The sequence below is a fragment of the Cricetulus griseus genome (assembly GCF_003668045.3).
Source record: "Cricetulus griseus strain 17A/GY chromosome 1 unlocalized genomic scaffold, alternate assembly CriGri-PICRH-1.0 chr1_0, whole genome shotgun sequence".
Lineage (NCBI taxonomy): Eukaryota > Metazoa > Chordata > Mammalia > Rodentia > Cricetidae > Cricetulus > Cricetulus griseus.
Genome location: NW_023276806.1, coordinates 259,386,678 through 259,409,547, shown reverse-complemented (window position 1 = coordinate 259,409,547; position 22,870 = coordinate 259,386,678). Strand labels below are relative to the sequence as shown.

General features: G+C 49.1%; 1 protein-coding gene across 1 annotated transcript in view; it reads right to left on the bottom strand.

The window, feature by feature from the left end:
• Positions 1–21,645: 21,645 nt before the first annotated feature.
• Positions 21,646–22,870, bottom strand: part of Umodl1 (uromodulin like 1) — a 48,275-nt gene continuing 47,050 nt past the window's right edge. The window contains exon 21 of the mRNA XM_027394183.2: positions 21,646–21,827. Within this exon, the coding sequence (XP_027249984.1) occupies positions 21,646–21,827 (182 nt within the window). The remainder of the gene's footprint in view (positions 21,828–22,870) is intronic.

Sequence of the window (22,870 nt, the reverse complement as noted above, 5' to 3'; positions counted from 1 at the left end):
TCCTCAGACTTTCATGAGGATAAGTGTAGTCAACAATGGTGACTCCCCGTGAGAGTGGTTGGATGGCTGAAAGGCTCTGCTAGATGCCATTAGGTCAGGAACCCATAGCAAGCATGAAAGGCGATTCCCACTCGGTCTACCTGGTACCCAGGGAGCAGGGACACACAGCTTTGTCGCTCATGTGCATCACCCTTAGAAATAATCAACTAAAGAACAACACACTCAAAAGAGGGTTTGCTATACAAGCTGTCGGAATAGACAGATCTCTAACCAGCATGACTTAGAAGAGGAAGAAATGAGACAGACAGACACACACACACACACACACACACACACACACACACAGAGAGAGAGAGAGAGAGAGAGAGAGAGAGAGAGAGAGAGAGAGAGAGAGAGAGAGAGAGAGAACACATTAGGGTTAGTAAGAATAAAAGGTAGATTTAATCACCGAAGATTAAAACCCATGGAAGAGGTGTGCAGCAACAGAACAGGTCAGCCTTGGAAAAGAAAGAGATGATGGCTGAATGTAACTCAGCTGAGGGAGTGAAAACGCTTCAGCTGACACAGTGCTCACCTAGTACGCACTGGTGGTCAAAACTCCACAGTCTTTCTGGAGGCCTCGGACAGGTTTTTTTCAAATCTCCAAGAAATAGACAACCTTGCACACAGCTTAATTATTTCAAAGTCTTACAATACTGCAAGATGCTGACATAAGGCTAAAACGGAGCCTATGTTGGCTTAAAACCAGACTGCCTTAGCTGCTCAACCACCATAGCTCCATGTCTAGATGACACAAAGGAACGCCACCACTCTATAGGAAACCTTTCAGCCTTGTCTTTAAAGTTGTACACAGGATGAGACTAGAAACTCACATTCGGAACCCAGACATCCAATAAACACTTTCTGGCTCAGAGTCGCCAGCAAGTACTGAGCTGGGAACTGTAACAGCACTGTTACCCCCCCCCCACACACACACACTGGTTCACACTGCATTAGTCAGCTCTTTGTACTTGTAACAAAATAGCTGAGGCAATCATTTAGTTTGTCTTGTGGTTTCAAAGAGTTGGGTCCTTGTGGAGTCTGAGGAGAGACAGCAAAGGGTGTTGGTGAGCACGAGGAAGCCTTTGCCTCCTCAGGACCCTGCACAGCCTCTTCAAGGGTACACCCCAGTGACCTAAGATTGCTCACGGGGTTCTACAACCTTGAAATATGTCACATCAAGTGGTGGCCAAGCCTTGAATACACTGGCTTTCGGGGAACACAGAAGATCTCAGTCCTAGCACCCCTGCTCACACATGTCCAAACTGAGCATGGACCTCAAGTGTACATAGGAACAGCACTTTTGCCAAGCTCAGGGTTGCTCAAAGTAGAGCAACCACTGTGTAGGGTGCTATGGCAGCGGGTGGTTGTGACTTCTCTATCAGCTGGTCCTATTAGAGACCAAGGGTAGGTAACCCATAAGTCACACTGACGTGGCATGTCAAGGGCACGAGGGCAGACATGGGAAAGCACAGCTGCACCTAGGGGTCTGCTCTAACCATGAAACTACCAAGCCTCTCCAAATCAAGGGCTGGCTGTGTGACAGGATGCATCTCAAACAGCTTTTAGGCATTTCCACAACTCCAAATTTGTTCACTCTAATGATTTTTCTCACGACTTGAAAAAAAAGAAACTTGCAACATATTTAATTAAAATAGAAAAATCTAGCCATCAGATGTCAGCAGCTTGAGTGTTTCCTTACAGGGGATGTCACCATTACAAGCACAGGAAAGCCCGGTGGGTGTATTTTCAGCTGGATGTTAGCATGAAGCACTCATCTCAGCCATGTGAGCATGCTTCCAAGAACACTTTCACCACTTACGAATGGCCTATTTTCTAAAAAGAATTCAGGACTTTTGCTGGAGGAAACCCACGTTTCTAAGAAGACAATCAGATCTTTCCATCTGCCAGAGGCTGCTCTGGGAATTCCTCACTGGTCCTGCAAACATGGGCTGTGCTCCTGAGAAGCAGGGCTTTGGGTTAGAAGGAGCATGGTGGGGTTGGGTCGGCAGATGTCCGACTTGAGTTCCTGGCTAGCCATGGAGGTGACGTGTGACCTTCCTCAATCTCTGAGTAGCACATCACCATCCCTTGTAGGAAAGGCTTAGCAATTCCTAACTCTGCCAGGAGATGTGGAAATACAGCAGTGTTGGGCATTCTGCACTTGCATCTTGAATCATCAAGTATAAACCACTTAGAGGTTCCAAGAAAACACAAGTCACCTGAATGTGTCCTGTTGCAGCATCGCCCGGGCCCCAGAGGTTGAGGAGCTGAGGGGCCTAAGGACACCTGACAGTAGGAGTTTATGGCCTGTGAGGTGATGGGTAGCACCAGGAAGCAGACAGGGAAGGGCTCTTGACATTTGCAAATGTTGAACTTGGTGCTGGCACTGTGTGCTTGCTATGAGGAGGGTGCACAGTGGGGAGTCCAGAGCTGTGCAAACTCGGTCCTCAGCCCAGGGCACCCACTGGTTATTTGATTCTGGAGATTCTCTGGCCAACATCCCCAAACTCTATCAAAAGCCTAAGAACCTCTTGGCTAGTTTCACCAACACAAAGGCCCCACTCCTTGGTCCAATTTTCTGTATTAGTTTCTTTGCTTATTGCTGTGACAAATGTCAGTTAAGGAAGGAAGAGGCTTACTTCAGATCACACTTTGAGGGTACAGTCCACACTGACATGGATGGCATGGAGGAAAGGGTGGCCGTGTTGTATGGAGGAAGGGACAGCCATGTAGCATCCTCAGTGCGGATGCAGAGGGCAATGAATGCTGGTGTTAAACTCACTCCTTTTCATTCTCCAGGCCGTGGGATGGATGTTCCACTCACATCGGGGGAGACTGTTCTCTGCTCAGTTAAACCTTTCTGGAAACACATTCACGGACACAGCCAAAAGTGAGTTTCCATGGTGATTCTGAATCCCACCCTTTTGTCAACGAAGATTGCCATAATAACTTCTAAAATAAAAGTCAAGCCAGGAGCTCAAACAGCAATTTTTAAAACCACACATTCTAAACCATACAACCCCAATTTGAAGATTTACAGATTTGATTCTTACTTACTGAGGAATGACTGAAGGGAAACACTCGAAGACTGCCTTCCTTAATTAAACCATGATGTTTCTGCAAGAGCAGAAAACTGTGTGTGTGTGGAAAACAAACAAACAAACAAACAAACAAACACCCAAATCCACAGCATACACTTGTCGGAAGGCTGAGCCAAGGTGTTTTAGGCTATGTTGCTGGCATTGCATGGGCAGAGACATGAGCATGCACCGTATCTTTGGGAGCAAGGCTGCAGTGAAGTCATGTGCTCCAACATGGGTGAGTACTGCCAGAAACGCCTCAGACTCATCCTTCACTCGATTAAATTGATTTGTGGTCATTGAGCACCCAACAACCTTTTCCTATTGCCAAGATTTTTAACCAAATCAATTATATGATCTGCAGACTAAGAAGTCATGGCTTGGAGGCATCTGAGAGATGACTTCCAGGTCTCTCTCAGAATTCTTGAAATCAAATTTGAAGGGTACTTCCGGGACAGACGGGCTCAGCATGAAGAAGGAGAGTCAGGCTGGACATCACCGACAGCAGGCAGGCAGCTAAGCTTTGGAATACATCACCGGTGCAGCTAGCTGCAGCTCCCACCCTGAGACCTCACTGGGCCCAAGAAAGGACCCAGTGGTAGAACACTAGTCATTCCGAGACACATCAGCATCTGTCAGTTGCTGAAAAGACAGGGAGTGACTGTTGCTGCCCCCTCCCCCATTAGAGCCAAACTTTGGTCACGGAGGTCCCCCAGGCCCGGTTACTTGCTAATCCATTGGTCTAGACCTAACCAATAAGAGCATTCCTGTTACCAACCACACAAGTGGTCTGGTTATGCTCATGTGACCTGGGTTGAGCCAATCAGGGCCCTTCTATGTTTCTGACCCTGGAAGCAACGGGAAAGGCTGCCTGCATCCAGGGATGTGGTTAGTCCAGATGGGGGTCTCGGGACTCTGCCAGCGTCCTCTTCAGCCTGGCCTGAGAATACCTTTGAGGGACAGGATGACAGGAATAGGAAGGAGAGATGAAAGACATCACAGTGCTCCTTACCAAGGGGCTTCAGGGTCCCCTTTGTGTAGCCAACGTCTACCTGTCCTGGAAGCCTATACGAGGAAGCTGCAGTTCTGAGCCTGTCTAAAAGGAGCTACAGCGGGGTTGAGGAAGCATTCTAACAATATCATAGCTAATAACTCTCCTGACAGAAAGAGAACTAGCTGTTAATTCAGGTCACTCAAAAAGAGTCCAAGTGATCTGCATCTGAGAGGCACAGATGGGCGATCCTGTTTATGCGTAATTTTCTCAAGTACGCATTCACTCTTGTACTTTCTCCATCCCTTCCCCTCCCCCTCCCTCTCCCCTGCCCACCTCTCTCTCTCTCTCTCTCTCTCTCTCTCTCTCTCTCTCTCTCTCTCTCTCTCTCTCTCTCTCACACACACACACACACACACACACACACACTTCCCAATGTATTATGAGATGGAATCAGTTTCCTCAGGTGCTGGGATGTCATTAAATATCCCAGAGTAGTAATTTGCTAAATGGTACCCAATCATTCTGAAAGAGCTGATAAAACTTCTCAGACAATACCTGCCTCACTTTCTCGGAGTCATTTTCAAACTGGTTACATAGAAAGCTCTCTGAGAGTGATCGCTTCTTTCTATAAAGAAGACTTGACACAACTTCCTAAGGTGGAGGCATCGAGGGAGTCTTAGCCGGCAGTCCACAATGTTCTGGAACATCTGTGATGCCCGTCCTGAGGAACCAGACGATGCTTTATAAGGAACAAGGCTAGCCAACTTCCCTTGAATGTTTCCTGGACTCCTGGTTATCCACAGCCCCTAAATCTGAGGTCCCCTCTCCCTGCCATCACACCACAGCTCTCCCCAGCCACGTGCCCCAGATGGACCTAGACTGGCCCTTTCATCAGATCCAAGACTCCTTCAGGGAATTTCTTGCCACCAATGCAGACAGTCTCCTTCACTGTAGCCAGTTGTCCAGGCTCTCATCAGAGCCCAGAGGGTCTGGCCACTTCCCATGGTAGTCTTTTCTCCTCCCCATTTAAATAATTGGCTAAAGGGGTCTCAGAGGGATGTCACTCAGTGAGGCGGCATTTTATGGGCGATAGATAGCCTTGTGGGAGCCAGGACAGGTTGATGCACCTCTCTCACAGTGGCCTCACTGTATCTAAATGAAGATTCTATGGTGGAGAGTGTGGAGAACTGATAGCTGAACTGTGTGAATATGGGGAGGAAGAAAGATCTAGAACAAATTGGTGGCCATGCTGTGCACACTATCTTCTTGTTTGGGGTATGGAGCTACATGCGTCTCTCACCACAGCAGTGGGAGATAGACCCCACCTCATTCCAACTCACACACTTAGGAAATAAATAGGGAAAGGGGATGAATGTCATTTCATTTGACACATGGACATGCATCCCTGGACCCTTCAAACAAGACTGTGTGCCTGCCTAAAGATCGCTCTGTGAAACGAGTTCTCTTCTATGATAGGGTAGAACTCTGCAGAAGGGGAAAATATTATTCCTGGTTTTTAATTTATTTATGTAGAAACTTTCAATAAAGCACATTGTGAGCATTTTTCCTAGCCATTTCAGCATTTCAAGGCTTAGAAAAATCACAGGAAGGTCAGCCAAGCGTGCTAAAAAGCCATAATGCTAGAATTGTTCCAGATTCAAAATGCCAGAAGAGAAATATTTCCACATCCTCGTGTTTCAGAGGAGTTGAGAACATTGTTGCCTATTGTAAGCAGCCTTGGCCTTGTCCAGCCCAGAGCCACCCAGCCACTTCACTCAGCCACCAGCAAAGAACAGCCAAGCACCGAGACATGTTTTAAAGCATGGATCCTAACCACATTGCTAAGCAGGCAGTGTACTAGTTGAGTTCCAGAATATTCTTTGTGTTGGATAAAGATGCTAAGCTGCCTCAGTTTCCCCAGTGAGATCAGAAGCAAGCATGAGGCTCTGAGTCACTTTCCAGGGCGGCTACAACATGGGCCAGATGTGACCCAGTCCCCTTCCCTGAACCCCACCTACAGCCACATTCATTCTAATGCAAACACGCCGAAGGGCTCTGGACTCATTACACACTGAAGTGTCTGGAAGGAGGCCAAAGTCAGGACTGCCGGAGGCCTCATTGCGGTTGGGGACATTTTATAGTTAGGTTACTGGAGCCTACTATGATGGTCCCTGCTGGCTTCCCTCTTGCTACATCTTGCACAGGGGGTTGATGGTTCAGGTGGAGACAGGGGAGAAGATATACCTAAGTGTCGTTACCCGCTCTGTCTGCTGGGACAGGTCCAAACCCGTGTTTGGTGTTTGTGTTTCTGTGGTCTCATCATTCTGTCACCCTGTAAGTCATTTGGCAGTCAGGAAATGAGCGATGGCTCAACATTTGCTGAACTCCTGCCCAATACCAGGCATTGTGCTGAGTTCCAGGATGAACAGATACTGCTTTGTCTCTCAAGGACCTTATTGTCCAAAGCAGAAGAATGACAAACAAATAAAAACAGCATTAAAACAATGTCACAATCAAAGTACAAACAGTGCGCTCCAGAAGCAAGGGAAGAAGCCGCCTATTCACCATGGCATCTTGGTGCATGGGGACCATGACAGAGACACTTACAAATAGTTGTCAATTCAATTGCGATTTCAAAAGACCCGCTTAAAAACTGATGTCTGTGTGTTGTGCAATTGCTCACACATGAAAGGGAAAACAACACAAACAATTTCATAAAAGAAGGGCGAAGACCATGGAGCAACAGGCAAGGCTGCAAGGCTCTTACCCTGCCCAGGTGAGGAGGTAGAAAGTCACTTGCAGGTGACTGGTCACAAGCTACCAATGTCATTGGCACAACAGTGGACATCAGCAGGGAAACCACTGAAGGACAAAACAGAGCGACTCGATTTCCCAGAGCAGTGAGCAAGACTTGGTTTAAATTGAGCCCCATATATTTTACCTCAGTGCCAAGAATGAGTCATTACTCAATGGGCCAGAAGGAAGGGGGAGATAAGCAATACGATAAAGAAAACAAATCACACCCAAAATGACCTTTGGTGTCTGAGTGCTATATTTCAAAAGTAGAGCATTAAAAGGACAAAAGAAGGAGGGTCCAAACTGACTCTGAGTCCAATTTACTCAGAGGCCATGACAGAAAAAAGACACTGCAGAGTGGCAGGGACGAAGTTACCACAATGCTGTGTCGGTCCCCAATACCCCAAAATAGAGCTCCAAAACGTCACAAAGGAGCTGGGCATGTGGCACAGCCCTCAGTCTCAGCACCCAGAAGGCAGAGGCAGGTGGTCTACATAGAAGGCTCAAAGCTGGCCATATCTATATAGTGAGACACTGTCTTCTCTCCCCACCCACAAAGGCACGAAGCAAAAGCTGGCAGATGTGTAAGGAGGTGCCAACAGTAAGATGTTGGAGGTGGAGCTCTCCATGTTTGGAGGGGATGAGGCTGTGTGAACTGACTTAAGCACACAATAGGGACAGGTACTGAAGTGCCCTGTAGTGCCTGTAGCCATTGAAAGTGGCTGTGACGGACTCGTATGTTAAAAAACCTATATCCTTAGTTGGTGATATTATTTTGGGAGATTCTGGGAACTTCAGGAGGTGGGGTCCAGATGGGAGAAGGTCCCTGGCTGTGAGTCCTTCAGGAACAGTCCTTCTTGTTCCTTTCTGTCTTTCCTGTCTGCCACGAGGTGAGGGGCAACTCCATCCCCACCCTGCCGTTGGAAGATGAAAACAATTGTAACATTTATTTATTAAGTCTGCATATTTGCATGCCACAGTACATGTGTGGCAGTCAGAGGACAAAAAGTAGAGTTATCTTCTTCTAACCTGTGGGTTCAAGGTATCAAACTCAGGTTGCCAGGCTTGGAGGGAGGCAAGCACCTTCACCTGCTAAGTCATCTCGCTGGCTGGAGCATCAATTTCCACCACACATTCTTGTCATCGTTGTGTCCGGCCCAAGTGTATTGACCCAAGAAACTGTGGAACAAACCATCTAAAACAGGGAACCGAAACAAATTCCCCCTCCCTTGACACTGTTCTCAGGAGTGTTTTGGCCATAGCTACACAGAAGTAACTGATGAAGAACACTGGTACCCAGGAAATGATGCTGGTTCTCTGATCTGGGCCAGCTCAGCAGAGCACAGCACGCAAGCACACATGACCATGGGTGTGGGAAGATCTCGGAGCTCCTTGATTCCTGACTGGCTACAACATGACCAGCTGCCTCAAGCCTCTGCCATCATGATGTCCCCCACCGTGATAAACCATATCTTCAAACTCAGAGCCAAGAATGAACCCTTCCTTCCTGACTTTCACCAGCCTTCCTGTCCACCACGGAAGCAAGACAAGTAATTAGTGAAGAAGACGTGGCTGTTATAGATACTAGGTCTACTAAAAAGAATCCAGATGTTTTCTACCCGGACAATAAGAAAGATGCTTGACAGTTAGCTGGACCCCACTCCTGCACCAATTTTCTGTGCTAGTTTTGCAACTGCTGTGACCAAATATCTGGTAGGAGCAACTGGGTGGAGGAAATATTAACGTCAGATCACGATTTCAGAAGCTTCAGCCCACCGTCCTTGGTTCTGTTGTTCTTAGCAAAAGGTAAGGCAGAATGTCACAGTGGATTGAGCATGAAGGAAGAAGCTTCTCAGCATAGGTTGTGTAGTAAACGGAAAGAGTAGGAAAAGGCCTGAGGACCAGTGACTCATTTCCCCCACCCAGGTCCAGGGAGACATCACAAGTGGAAGGGCAGTAGTGTCCACAGAGTGTTTCTGAAGAGTGTTTCTATGTGATGAGGCCCAAGGAAGTAATCATTTAGCATGGAGCCTTTAGAGTTAATGACAAAGGCAAAGATAACAGGATTACAGCTTTCTAAGAAATGACACACAAAATGCACCACATACCCACCTCCTAAGGTTTATCGACTGTCCTAAAACAGCGCTACCATCTGGAGGACAAAGCATTCAGCACCTAAGATTGTGAAGGACTTTTCACATTCAGATGCTACTGGCACAAAGTTTAAAGACAATCAGAGGTGGAGATTCAAGTATTCCTGCCCCAGTGATTGACAGATTAGTAGAGTGAAAATACTAAGACTTTCCTTCATACGCAAGAGCAAAGTATTAGCTAGTGTGGACCAGGCTGCCTGCACTAGATATGAACACGCCTCCCCACTATGCCATTTCAGCTTTGGGATTCTACAGTATTGTGAACAATCGTCAAATCATAGCTGAGTTGGAAATGAAAGCATTTCACACGTACACACACACACACACACACACACACACACACACACACACACACTCTTTGCGATGATTCTGTGTAGTTTAATTGGCAACACAGACTGATGATAGAAGTGTCTATTATAATTTGTAGATTTCACACATTGTTTAGTAATAAGTAGAGTGGGGAGCTAGAGAGATGGCTCAGAGGTCAAGAGCATTTGCTGCTCTTCCAAAGGTCCAGAGTTTGGAGGCCAGCATCCATGATGGGAAGCTAAGAACTGCCTGTAACTCCCGCTCCAGGGAATCTGATAACCCTTTCTGACCCCTGCAGATACTGCAGTCATGTGGCAGACAGACACATACATGTGAAATAAAAAAATAATCTCTATGAAAGGTAGACCAAAACACCACACACACACACACACACACACACACACACACACACACACACACACACACACACGCAGGTAGGGAGCTAGTTGTTGAGGTTTTCACACACCACTGCCTTCCCAGACATCCCCTGCCCAGCCTTGCCTTCTGAGTCATTCAGATGTCCCAGCATCCTATGCTTCTCCATATTACACTGGCTCTAAATGGCTGCAGTTAGAACTGGAGCAGGGATGCTGCAGAGTGAAAGGTGTGGAGGAATACAGGAGACAGACCCCAGCCTCCAGCAAATGCAGCACTATGCCCTTGACCATGGCCCAGCAAGCTCCAAGGACCACTCCTCTTGGGAAGTTGAACAACTGAGTGTTTCTTCAAACCCCTCCCCTGAACTTGTAGTCCTTGGCTGTAGCAACCTGGCTCCCTCCAGTCCACGTGATTCTGGGCTCTCAGCCATGACACTACAGGGCTCTGGGCTAAACTGAGCACCTGGGCCAGCCCTACTACTCTGACCTGTCGAGACCTTGGGAATAGGGAGGGCAGAGTGACCTCATTAGATGGTCATGAGGGTTAAATGGGAGCACAAGGGTAAGGGCTGTCATGATACTGGTGGCGAGCCACTGGGCACATGGAGCTGAGTTCTCAGTGCCAGTGTCAGGGAGGCAAGGGCCTCCGCCTTCCCGATGTAGCATCAGCAGAGTGGCCCCAGAACCTGCCACTGTGCATTGTTCCCTGAGGCAGCAGCTTGCCTGCTGCCTACTCTCGCTCATGGCCCTGGGCCAGTTTGGGCTGCTGTTTCTGCATTCGCTTTTGTCTTCTAGCAATGAGCTGAAAGCCATCTTAGGGTGTGGCCACTTCACAGACTGGTCACGAGGACCCCTGTCCTCAGCTGTGATGGGACTGTGGGTACTTAGAACTCCCCAGAGGGTGCAGAGGGGACCATACTTGTTGCCTTCCATGCCTTGCAGGGTGTGCACCAGAGAGTAGGTAAGGGTGGCACAGAAGTCACAGCTGCCTCAGGGCCCACAGGCTAGACACAAAAGTTTCGAGAACAAGGAGGATAAAAACCAGGGCCAGTACACACCACTGACATACCCACACACCCCATCTGACAGAAGTTCTCCTTCCCCTTCTTGTTTCAGCCAGGGCAGTGACCCACAGTCCTCTCTGGGTCAAAGGTATGAACCTCAATGTCCAGAAAAAAAAATCCTTAGATTAAGCCTGGGGCTGTAAGGACAGATTGGGGGGCAGGAGGAATGATGGCAGGGTTTCCAAGAGTGAGGGGCTGGGGGCTGCCTCTGAGTGGAACTGGGTCAGGAAGCTTCCTCAGCAGGAGGCTGGGGCCCTGGGAAAGGGGTATGTTTTGCCTGGAGTTAAATTTTGGACAATGAGCACCTGGTTTATATTTGGAGGGTCATCCAAAGTTTGGGGACAGGGTTTGTGTGTGCTCATGGACCTTGTGCAGTTTGCTGTCACCCAAAGTTACAATAAGACCCACTACCAGCACCCCTGCAGCCCCACCATCAGCACCCCTGCAGTCCCACCATGGGCACCCCTGCAGCCTTGCCAAGGGCACAGAGGTTGGCTGGAAAGACAAGGGTATCTCTCCTGTGTTCTGTTCTCCCAGTGCTCTGGGGTCCTCACGCATAAGCAGCTTGTGGGAGAAATATTAAGTCATTATTACCCCAAGTGCAAGGGGCCCCTGTGGGATCACACAGGTGTGTAGGCTCAGGCATCCAGTGTCTGTCAGGGTCAGTGTGGATGAAAGGAGGTCTGACCAACAGAGCAGCTATCGGCAAGACCTTGCCAGATGCCCAGATATGGCCAAACCTGATAGCCAGCCATGGAAAGCTCTGAGACTAGAATGTAGACCTCCCTGGCTTCCCTGAGAAATACCTCCTCCTCCCTGCCTCTCACAGCCCATTTCCTGATGCTCCCTGGCAGTTAGGTCTGGGCCTGTGGACTGGCTTCATGTGCCTCGTGTTTCCTATTATGTACTAAATTCCTTGGGGATAGGAATGTGTATTTTGTTCTTTTTATTTCCCCGTGATGGCTGCCTTTACACTCTGAAACACAAAACAACCAGAGAGCTTGTAGGAAGCACACAGATGGTGATTTGGGGTAACGGTGCCTTTCCACAGAGAACTATAGGTATGGTCAAACTTCAGCTGGCCTTTGCTGGCAAATGCCCTTGTGTGAGGCTGTGGTGGTCTCTGCAGGGCCTTAGGACCCTGGCCCTTCCCTGAACTAGTTACTGTCTGGTGACCCTACAGAAAAGCCCTTGTGGACTCTTTGTTAGGGTTGACACCAGTGACTCCATCTTGGTTTTCACACCTTGGCCTTCCTGACATAACCTCCCTCTCAGAGCTAGGCTCTGCTCACAGTTCCCCCTAGAGGTGGGTCCCTAGGAGCCAGACTGCAGCATCCAGCTCTTCTTGTCTTTGCAGCCCTTACAATCCATTCCTTGTGGCAGCATTGAGCAACGATCCACTTTGGGGGTTGAAATCTGCAAAGAGGATTAAGGTCTTGCTCAGAACATCATGGGAGAGAGGTAAGTGTTTTGCAGTTCTTCCCCCAGGACTGTAAGGATGGGTCCATGCTCAGGATAGAGAAACCAGAGACTCCTCCCTATTCAGCCTATGAACACACACACACACACACACACACACACACACACACACACACACACACACACACACACACACACACAGAGTGATGAGGAAACATCATGGATTTCAGAGATGCTTAGGCTGCACCAACTCCAGCCCATAGGACCACAGGCACAATGTGAAGGCTCCAGGGCCACTTGCCACCATGTTCCCTATTCACACAAGCTTTTCTGCCTGGCTTAAGGCTCTTTCCTGAATCTTCCATCACAGGGATGAGAAGGCTCAGACCTAGCTTCTCACCTGGATAAGAACATGGCCTGCCACCTAGCCTGCTTTTCTGGGTGTTCCCTAATACATGTCCTTCTGAAGCTGGTGTGGACAAGGACTCTGGGCACAGCCAGTAACTGCACGGGCAGCTGCAGCTGCTGGTTCCAAAAGTGTGAGTGTGTGTGCTGGACTAGTCTCCCACTGAAGTTCTAGACAGGGATGCATCTTTCTCCCTCTTGACTGTATTGACTTTTGTGGCTGTTTCTGTTTCTTGAGTTGCTAGATCCAGAGAGAAGACCTGGGTTCACTGGGTTCGACAATCATTCGGCTCAACCTTGACACCAACCTGAAATTCGGACACCCAAGCTGGGCTTGGGCAGCCTTGGAGAAGGAATCCTGCACCACTCCACTCTTAGGGCTATTGCCCAGTCTGTGCTGGTTAAAATCTCCACTTGGAGCCCAGCTTGGGCACCAGTGGCTACAATCACTGTCATTGCTAGGGCTTCAGATCGTGTGTGATGGGGACCAGGGATTCCAGCCCCCAGGTTCTCAGTCTGATCACCACAGTTCCATCTCCTAGGTAGCACATGGACCTCCCTCTTGTCCACCTGAGGCCTTAGCCCCAGTGTTGAGTTGCCATGGTTACCAACGTGTTTGCTTTAGCTGTATGGGTGGCAAATTCTTCTATTCTAAAAAGAATGTTTATAAATGTTTTTAGAGAAGTACAGTACAGAATATGATCCTCTGTCACACACCTCTGTCCCCTGTCATGGCCACTTACAGTTTCTGCACCACTGAGAGGCCCTGAGCTAAGATCTCCTGACCCTTTGTTCAGCTCTTCCTACTCTGGGTTGGGACAATGCTCTCACCCAGAAGGGAAACCAGAGCTGGAGACAGAGCGATGCTGGACCCCACAGCCAGGTCCCATCTCTCTGGGAAGTCGGCAAACCCAGCTACATCTCTGAGCACTGAGATGGAGAGCCTTGGCTCCCTGCCCTTCCGAACCACATGTTCATGGTGTGACAAAGGTGACGGTCACTCAGACCCTGTATGTTTCACAAAACTGATTCTCGGGGGTCCTGGGATATGAGGCTTAAGCTCCTAGAATGTCTCACTGTGGCCGTTCTGGCAAAAGAGGAGCTATGGCAGGGAGAGACACACTAATGGAGAGCTACAGGGAGGGGAGACCCACACTGTCAAACTGTTTGAGACACTGGATCTCAAAGAACTAAAATTTCCCCAAGAGCCTTGTCTCCCAGGAAGAGATTTTACACAGTTCCTATAACTTACAGGAGAGACTCGAGCCCAGACCATGATAGGTCCGTGGTGGGCGGGACTACACCTTGAACAAGACTGCTTAGCTATGCATACCACCCTCCTGCTTTTAAAACCCGAATCTCGTGTGAGTAACCCAAAGACAGGCCTGGAGGATCACTGGATCCTTTATTTGTTCTTCCCAATGTGGCCACACTGAATGCGCCTCAGTTTTCAGCTGATCAATATTATCTGTCTTTGATTGGCATATTGAGGACAAATGGCCAAACCTAATTTATCATGGCTGCCAAGGCCCAGGCCTTGACGCTAATCACCCTGGCCACATCACCACACAGTGAGCATTCCTTTGTCCACCTGGGCCTGGGTGATGGCACTGGCAGTAGGATCACAGACTCACCTGGGTCTACATGTATGAGGGTCTGTGTCAGGCTGTGTGTTTTTGATCTTTGGGGCTTGGGGTCTGAGAAGTCGAGGACAGACATTTAGTTACCCCGTGCTTGCATGACTGATCCCCAGTAATAACCCCGAATGTCAAGGCTTACATGGGCTTTACTGGGGGATCCATACCCCTCCCCAGTATTATCGCACACAGAGGCCAGGCCCACTGCTACTCATAGACAGCCAGGCCAGTGTCTTCCTCTCTGCCCAGTGTCACAGACAGTTAGGGCTCCTTCAGAGTGGAGGGTAGATTAAATGTAATGTGACACCACCTGGCACATGGCAAAAAATGTCAGCATGGAGAACCCTGTCTGTAGGGCTCAGAGATAGCTCAGTCAATAAGGAGATTGTCATATAAACTCGAGGACCCAAGTCATCCCCAGTATCTCTGTGAAAAGCTGGGCCCAGAGGGGAGGGCACTGGCTGCAGACCATTGGTACTGGGAACCTAGTTCCATGCAGGAGCTACCAAGCTGGCAAGGCAAATGGAGATGTTCCCTGTAGGAATCACAGCCCTCTACAGGGGGAGGATTGAGAGAGGAGCTGGATAAGAAGAGAAGTGGCTGTACCTAGGAGATGCAGGGCTAGTGAGAAAGAAGGGTGACTGATATGCAGGAGCCTGGACAGGGCCTGGGGTCTGGCTCCTCTGTAGGATGTGCAGGCCCGGGACAGGGCAAGGCAGGCTTGTCAGGAGTACAGTGAGGTACCCTGAGAAACCACCGCACTTTGGAAGAGAAGTCAGCCCTTGCGGCTATGGAGGTAGAGGTGCTCTCTGAACTTGAGAAACAGCTTCCATGGAGCCTAGGGACACCAAGTCACACAGTGGACTCTGTGTTTAAAGTGTTTGTGATGTCTGCGAGAGCCTCTGGCTCCTGCCTGCCCCACATGGTTGGTTCTAGCTTACACTGAGCTCCTCCTTGTGATTCAGTGATGCTGACTCAAAAGGTACCAGGAAGAGCAAAATAATCTCATAAACAGAACTGGGATGTTTACCAGGGCCTGGGAGCCACCTGTGCGCAGAGAAATCATGGACTCAGGCACTTGCCTAGCGTTCAGAGGGCTCTTGAGTTCCATCCATACACACCAACAAAACCAACAGAAAACAACAGACTCATTAACTCTCGCAGCAGCTCTTCTGTACCTGAGTGGGGCGGCTGAGGCGCTTCACAAAACAAATGGAATCAATTAAATTTGCAAACTCAGTATAAAATGTCAGAGGGGAATTTAATTAGCAGGATTGATGATGAGGTTTCCATGGCTGGAGTTGGTCAAACATGAATCAAGGGCCCCTTCAAACATAATTTGAAAATGCCCAGATGTATGCCAAATAAGTAAATAAGATTCCTAAGTTGAATTTACTTAAGGAATTACCTTTGAAAATTAATCCTGGCAGAGTCTATATTATATATTCTTGTCAGAGGAAGTTGGTTATTTTGTGTGTATGTTGTGTACGTGTACATGTGTATGTGTGCGCATGAATGCACGTGCACGTGCATGTGTGTGTGTGTGTGCCTCTGTGTGTGTGTGTGTGTGTCTTTGTGTGTGTGCACACGCCTGTGTGTGTGTGCCTCTGTGTGTGTGTGCCTCTGTGTGTGTGCATGTGTGTATGTGCTCAGCAGCTTTCTGGGAGAAACAAGTGTGCTTGAAGGAGTAACAGTCAACACCAGGCATGTGGCCAGATCCAGGAACTCAGGCCAAAGCCTCAGTAGAGCTGGGATGGTGACTTTGCTCCTGCAATCCCCTCCTTTCCAGGCTCCCTCTGCACCAGCAAGAGTTGATTCAGCTACAGGTGTGAGGCGAAGAGGTGCCTGGCAAGAGGACCCGCAGGCTTGGAGGGCATGGCTCAGCTTTGTTAAAGGCTCACACTTGCCAGGGAACCTTCCAGAAAGGAACTGAAATCTCTGTGACAGTCCAAAGCACACTGGTTGTTGCTCCAGGAGGAACCGAGTCGTAAGTGCACATCTGTGACAGTGAGACCGGATGGGGTAGGTCCAATGTACCTGCCAGGCAGGGAGCCCATAGCTGCTCTTGAGAAACCAAGTTAGTAACAGCACCCACTCTGGAGGAAGAGAAGCATGAGCCATTCCCTGAGCCTGACTTTTGTAACAGCAGTTCAGCTCCTTAGGGAAGCTGGATGCCATTAGAAATTGGATTCAGAGCCAAGAAATGCCATGGGCTGTTGGGAATGAGGATCGATGGCAAGCAGTTAGACGGTAGTTCAATAGACAGCAGGGGAAAAGGGTCAGAAAAGAGGCCTCCCCAGGGAGAAGCCAGCCAGGCCCTGAAAGGTTAACTTGTTTACGGATACTCCGAGAAAGGCAAGTGGCCACTTCCTCCCCAGGAGCAGCTCCAGAACTCAGCATGGGGACATTGCGAGCCAGAGGTTACTCCAGCTGCTGTGGTGACATCCCAGCCGGGGCCCCAGCACTGGCTCCTGCCTGGCTGCTCATGTGCCTGTATAAGGTTCCCAGGACAGCACCTGGAAACCCTGGAAGTGGAAGCCCCAGCAGGGGTAGATAGGCTCTTAGTTTGTCCAGAGACACCCCAGGACGTGCTGGGCAGGAGAGTCCACTTATCTGCCCCAGCCTGATTCATGACTGGTGGTATCCACTCTTCTTTCCCTCTCGGCTCCTGGAAAGGAGCAGGGTTCCATGAAGAAAAGGAGGTTCTAGGGCAGCTATCCACTCTGCTCATCTCCTCTGTACGTGAGGTATTATCAGTCCAGCCATTGCACTGAGCAGCCATGATGCCACATTGCACATGGCAACAAAAGCCATTGTGGCCAGGGCTGGATTGGAGGCCCCGCGGTGCCCCTAACGCACGGGGGAATCCCAGTAATCACGCCCAATCGTCTTTTCCTCCTAGAAATGGAAAAGGAAGAAAGAAGGGGACTGTTTTCCCTAGGAAGCCTACTGAGTAAAGTGGATATCATTGTTCCTTCCCGACAGGTCCCATTCCCCACTTCCTGTAATTCAGTGTGCAGAAGAGAACCACAGGGTCCTGTGCTCAATGACTAGCATCACCTCTAAGGCCCCGTGCCAACAGACACAGACCTGCAGAAAAACTCCAGATTCATCTTCACTTAAGGGCAAGAGGCGTAAATTCAGCAAACAAGAGAAGCCAGAGCTGTGTTTGCAGTAGAAACACAACAGTTTGCCAAGCCCTGGGTGCAGACTTGGCTCAGGGCTCCATCTAGTGGTAGTGATGAAGAGCTGCAGCTTGGGCCAGACTCCGGCAAACCTCAGAGGTTCTGGAGACATTAGCCCATCAGACCGTCCACTCCATCAGACCCTCCTCCATCAGACTTTCTCCTCCAATAGCCCTTCCTCCACCACAAACAGACCTTCTTCAGTCAATCTTTGACCTCCATTGGATCTTTATTGTGTATCATTCACTCCCTGAGATCCTGTGTCAGGAAGCTCAGGACCAAGGTGAGGACGCCCAGGGACACAGACAGAACAACAGCAGGTAAAGGATGACCTCTTTGGGGAGCCCCACCACCATCTGGACATCTCAGGTATATCCAGAAACCCTCAGGCTTTCCCTCCCGGTCCCCCAGGAAGCAGATTTGACAATGGATCAGTTAGTTCCAATGGATTTGATTCCAATTCCATCCCCAACACACTCTATAAACTTGCCTGACTGATGCCCATGTCCTCAGCTGTGAGAGCCTCACCCGTGGAGGCCCTGGTAGTGCCGAGTGAGAAAATGTCTGCCATCTCCCGCCACCAAAAGAGACCTCACTGCTCATCTGTGGACTAGAGTCTCCAGAGCCCCAAAGTTTGGCCTCACAGCTGGGAGTGACATCTGTATCAGGGACATTCTACTTTAATATTATTTGGTTTGAGTTCCTTTAACTGGGCCACCCAAAAATAATGTGTTTGGAGGATGCATTTATAAGGAACATGAGGACCCAAGAGCCTCCCTCCTCTTGGGGGTTCCCTGGCTTGACTGAATGCATTGTTCTGTTGGGAGCCATATAGCTTGGCATGAACCTTTAGGCCAAACTTGGCAAGCCACATAGTTATAGAACTGTCTTTTGATTATAAATGGCTTCTAGAAGCATGAGCACCCAGAAGGAACAACATGACCCAGACGTCAATCCTTTGTTCCAACCACAAGCCCACTTACCTAAGCAAACCTCCCTCACCCCACCACTTACCTAGGCAACCCTTCCACATCCCACCACCCATGAACTTTTCACCCTGCCAATATCCTCCTCCTATAGTTTTCTGACATCCTGCTTAAACTAACACCTGGCTCTTGGCCTTTTCTCCCCCTCCCCTTTACCCCATACTACTGACTATATAAACTAGCCTGGAAAAAATAAAATTTGCCACTTGATCAGAATCCTGTCTTGTGGTCATTCTCTTGTGTCTCTTGTCTCCATTTCCCTCCCTGGACTTCTTGCTCTAGGTTGCTGTCCTGCGGGTCAGGACCACTACACAGTTCATAGGAAATTTCTTCAGATGGGCTGTGAATGTGGACAGCAAGGATTCTGTCCCATACTTAATGTCTTCCTGACGTCCACATAAGAACAGAGATGCAACAAAAACTCCTAGGTTATAGGGATGGATGGATGAATGGATGGGTAAATGGACCAATAGATGAGTAGGCAGGTGGAAAGTGAGGACGGAGCAGGTAGGTAGATAGATTTGTGAATGTGTAGACAGATCAATGGGTAGATCAATGAATTGATAAGTGGGTGAGTGGATAAATCAATGGATTGATGGTATGTGGGATAAAAAGATGGATGGATGCTGGACAGATGGATGGACAGGTAGATGGGTGGATGGGTAGGTGGGTGGATGGGTGGGTGGATGGAATGACTTGGGATACGGTGGTTGAGGATATGGGCAGACGTGTGAAAAGTGGATGAAAAGATGGATTGGTGGATGGGTCAGTAGATGGATGAATAGATGGATTGGCAGCTGGATGGGTGGGTGGACAACATCAGGGACAACTTTCAATATATCACTGTGTCTCTCTGATCACTTGCAATTGGTTTCTATTGAACTAAGTATCTCCATCCCCAACACAATTGTGCACTCCGTGAAGGCTGGGTGCTTCTGCCCTCTTACCATCTTGTCTAAAGCACTGAGCTCAGGGTCTGGTGCTCCATGACTGCTCAGGCAGGAATAGACCAAGGAGTGACAGTGAGAAGAGCGAGGCTGTATTTCCCCTATTACAGGAAGCAGAGACATCAGGACACAGCCTGTTGACAGAGACTGCAGGAAAACTGAAGGTGAAATGTGAAAGAATTTTAAACTCCAAACTGGGTTTTCTTCTGAGATTCTTGTGTTTTTTCTTTTCCTCAAGAGCAGCCAGTAGGTGATGAGATGGAGTCAAACTGATGGATGAGACTTGGGGAGCCCCAGCATCTCCCTGGAGTGTCTGGCACAGAACTAGCTAGCCCCTGGGGGTACCAAGGGAGACGGTCACATGAACTGTGCCACATGGGAAGCAACACAGCCAGCCACGCTTCAGTGCAGGAGAAATTTATTGTTCAAAATCAGCTAGCCACAGGTTCCTGGACATCACTCTGACTCCAAGACTATGCAATCAATCAAAAGACCCATTCCCCTAAGTATTCTGTACAGGTGACAATAACACGCAACAGAACCGAGTGTTACTGAGAACAGCGTATCAATTGAAAGCTAAGACCCCCCCTTGTAATTCTAATCTCATTATTGCCTTAGGTGTTAACTATCTAACCAATTCTGGTCTTTCAAATCACCAAAGTAGAGGTCCTGTTAGCATGGTACACACCCCTCCCACTCCACCCCTTCCCTGCTTTCTTGTGGTGTAGTGGGTAAATTGCCCCTTCCCCTTCATGGGATTACATGAAAAATGGCCATGGATGTGCTTGGAAACATGGAAGAGTGATGCATATACATCACGTGACTGTCACTCAGTAGAAAGCTTCCCATGTCCATCAAGGCTGTCTTGAGTCACGGCGTAAGTGAAAGCCGTGCTGATGTAGAGCGTTAGTGTATGGATAATGACACAGCAGAGAATTTATCAGATGGATGAATCCGTTTGTGAAAGAGCATCTCAGGCACTGTCAAATGTCTGTGAAGAGGTGGCATGTCATGTAACTGACAGTGGACAAGAGTCGTCACTTGGGCAGCTTGAGTGTCAAAGCTGGGAAGGCTGTGCCAGCAGCTTGGGTGATGGAGAGGCTGTGGTTGTGCTGGGTTTGAGGGTGAAGGCCACTCCAGCATTCTGCACACATAGTCAGCAGACCTGGGTGTTGCTCTGCATCTTCAGCCTATTGGGGACAGGCAGAGGTTGCTGTCATCTGAGGAGGGAGAGGGGCTTATCCCCAAGGTCCAACACAGCGCTGCCCAGAGTGGAGTGCTGCCAATGACTGATGGATGAATCACTGGACCTCACTTACAGTGTGCCCTGTGTGGGGAAGGTCACAGGGTCAGTCTACAGGTGGGAAAGGAGAAGTTCAGAGAGGGGCCCCTCCACCCTCAGGCTCCACAGCCACAGACCCACCAACCATGGATCAGCATCCATAAAAGAAAATGTGTCCCTGGGTCCAGTGAGATGGTTCAACAGGGAAAGGAACTTGGCACCAAAAGCCTGAAGACAGAGGAGTTCAATCCCTGGGGCCCACTGGTGGAAGGAGAAAACCAACTCCTGTAAGTTGTCCTCTGACCCCCTCTCCTGCACACTGCTCAAATAAATAAATTAAAATTTTAAGTCGTCTGCTCCAAATATGGACAGACTTTTTTGGCCATCATTAAACAACAGTGTGGTGACTGTCTGGCATTTGCACTGTGTAAGCCATCTTAGTTTATCAAGAGGTGGTTTGAAGCTGTAGGAAGATGTGTGTGGACTATAGGCAGATACTGCTCTCTGTGGGAGCAAACTATACCCCCTCCACTGAAAACTCAGTGTGACTGACAGGCTGGACATCCTCACACTGGAAGGCCTTCGAGTTTAATGCTGGCCAGAGCACTGTGGTGACACAAGTGGATCCTAGCTGCACTCCCAGGACACAAAGGACAGTCCTGGTGAACACAAGGCCTTCGTGGATGAGGCTGGGAACCATCCCTGGCCAAAATTTCGGTTGGGTACCAGGATGACTGCACTTCCTCTGAGACCATGGTGTAAATGGCAGAACTCTTTGCTGGTCTACAAATGGCCCTTGCAGCCTCTCTGATTGCTCTCGGCCGCTTTGGGGAGAGAGAAGTGTCAGTTAGGGATCACATAGTAAACCTACCCCTTGCCAAGCCTACTCTGCCATCCCCACAGGTGATGGAAGCAGGGTGTAGCAAAAGCCATGCTTGCTCTTACCTATCACCCGCTCAGCTGGGTCTCCTATTGAGAGAACACCTGGTAGCTGAAGTCATCGGTCTGGATTCTGAGATTGTATTTCCCCCTCATTCTCTGGTAACGTAACATCAGAAGGGCTGTAGCCCCTGCCACCACAGTAAATGCAGAGACCACAATGATGATGATGTAACCAGTCCCCAGGCCTGGCTTGGTATATGCAGATTCACCTGTGGGTGAAGATAGGCACAGGGTAAGAGAGGTGCCCATGTCAGGGGAAGCATGTGTCTGTGGCTGGCATCCGGTCCAGCAACTGTGGAGCTGGGGGGAGGCAAAAGATGTGCTCATGGAGGCAGGGACATGGATCTGAGATGCTCAGTCACCACTTCAGAGCTGCACACTCTGAATTTGATCTGAAGACTCTCAAGGCAAAGCCCTGCGTGTACCTATGGGCCAGCAAGGGAGGCAGGGGTCCTCATCCCATGAGAGCAGCTTAGCCCACAAGTGTGCAAGAAGCTTCTGCCCACAGGCAGAGCTGTGCAGAACCTCTGGGTTCCATCACAGCTGCAGATCCAGTCAGCTCCTCATGGGGAGACACACATTTGGGCCTGTATACCACCTCCATCAAAGAGCAGGGCCCACCCCCCATGCCAGACAGTAGCCAAAAATCCAGGAGAGTGTAAACACTAAAGAATGAAGAAAAATACTCTTTAGCGAACGCTTGTACACCATGTTCATGGCAGCGTTGCTTACAATAGGTGAATGCAGACGCGGACCCAATGCCTGTCAACATGTGAATGAATGCGCCAACTGTGACCAAGTCACAAAACAGAGTTCTCTTTGTTTGTATGATTTTTTTTTTTTTTTGCCTCTTTAGTTGGCTTTTGAGATACAGCCTCATATCGTAGCATGAGCTGGCCTGGAAGTCACTGTGTAGCCTCATTCTCAACAATCCTTCTGCCTCAACCTTCTATATGGTAGGACTATGGGTATGAGCCCCACTATGTCCAGTTTATACAATGGAGTATTATCAAGCCACAGAAGATTCCCATGATGTCACATGCCACCTAGGAGATAGTGTGTAAGGGATCACAAAGGACCATGGTTAGTGAGACCCATTCATAAGAATCCTCTGGAACAGGCAAACCAGAGATGGGAAGAAGACAGAGAGTTCCAGGGCCTAGGGGAGAGGCTGGTGTGGGGTCTAGACTTGCTTTGGAGTATAGCTGTTCATTCATACCCCAGAGATGTAGAAGCCATTCTCTCAGATCGC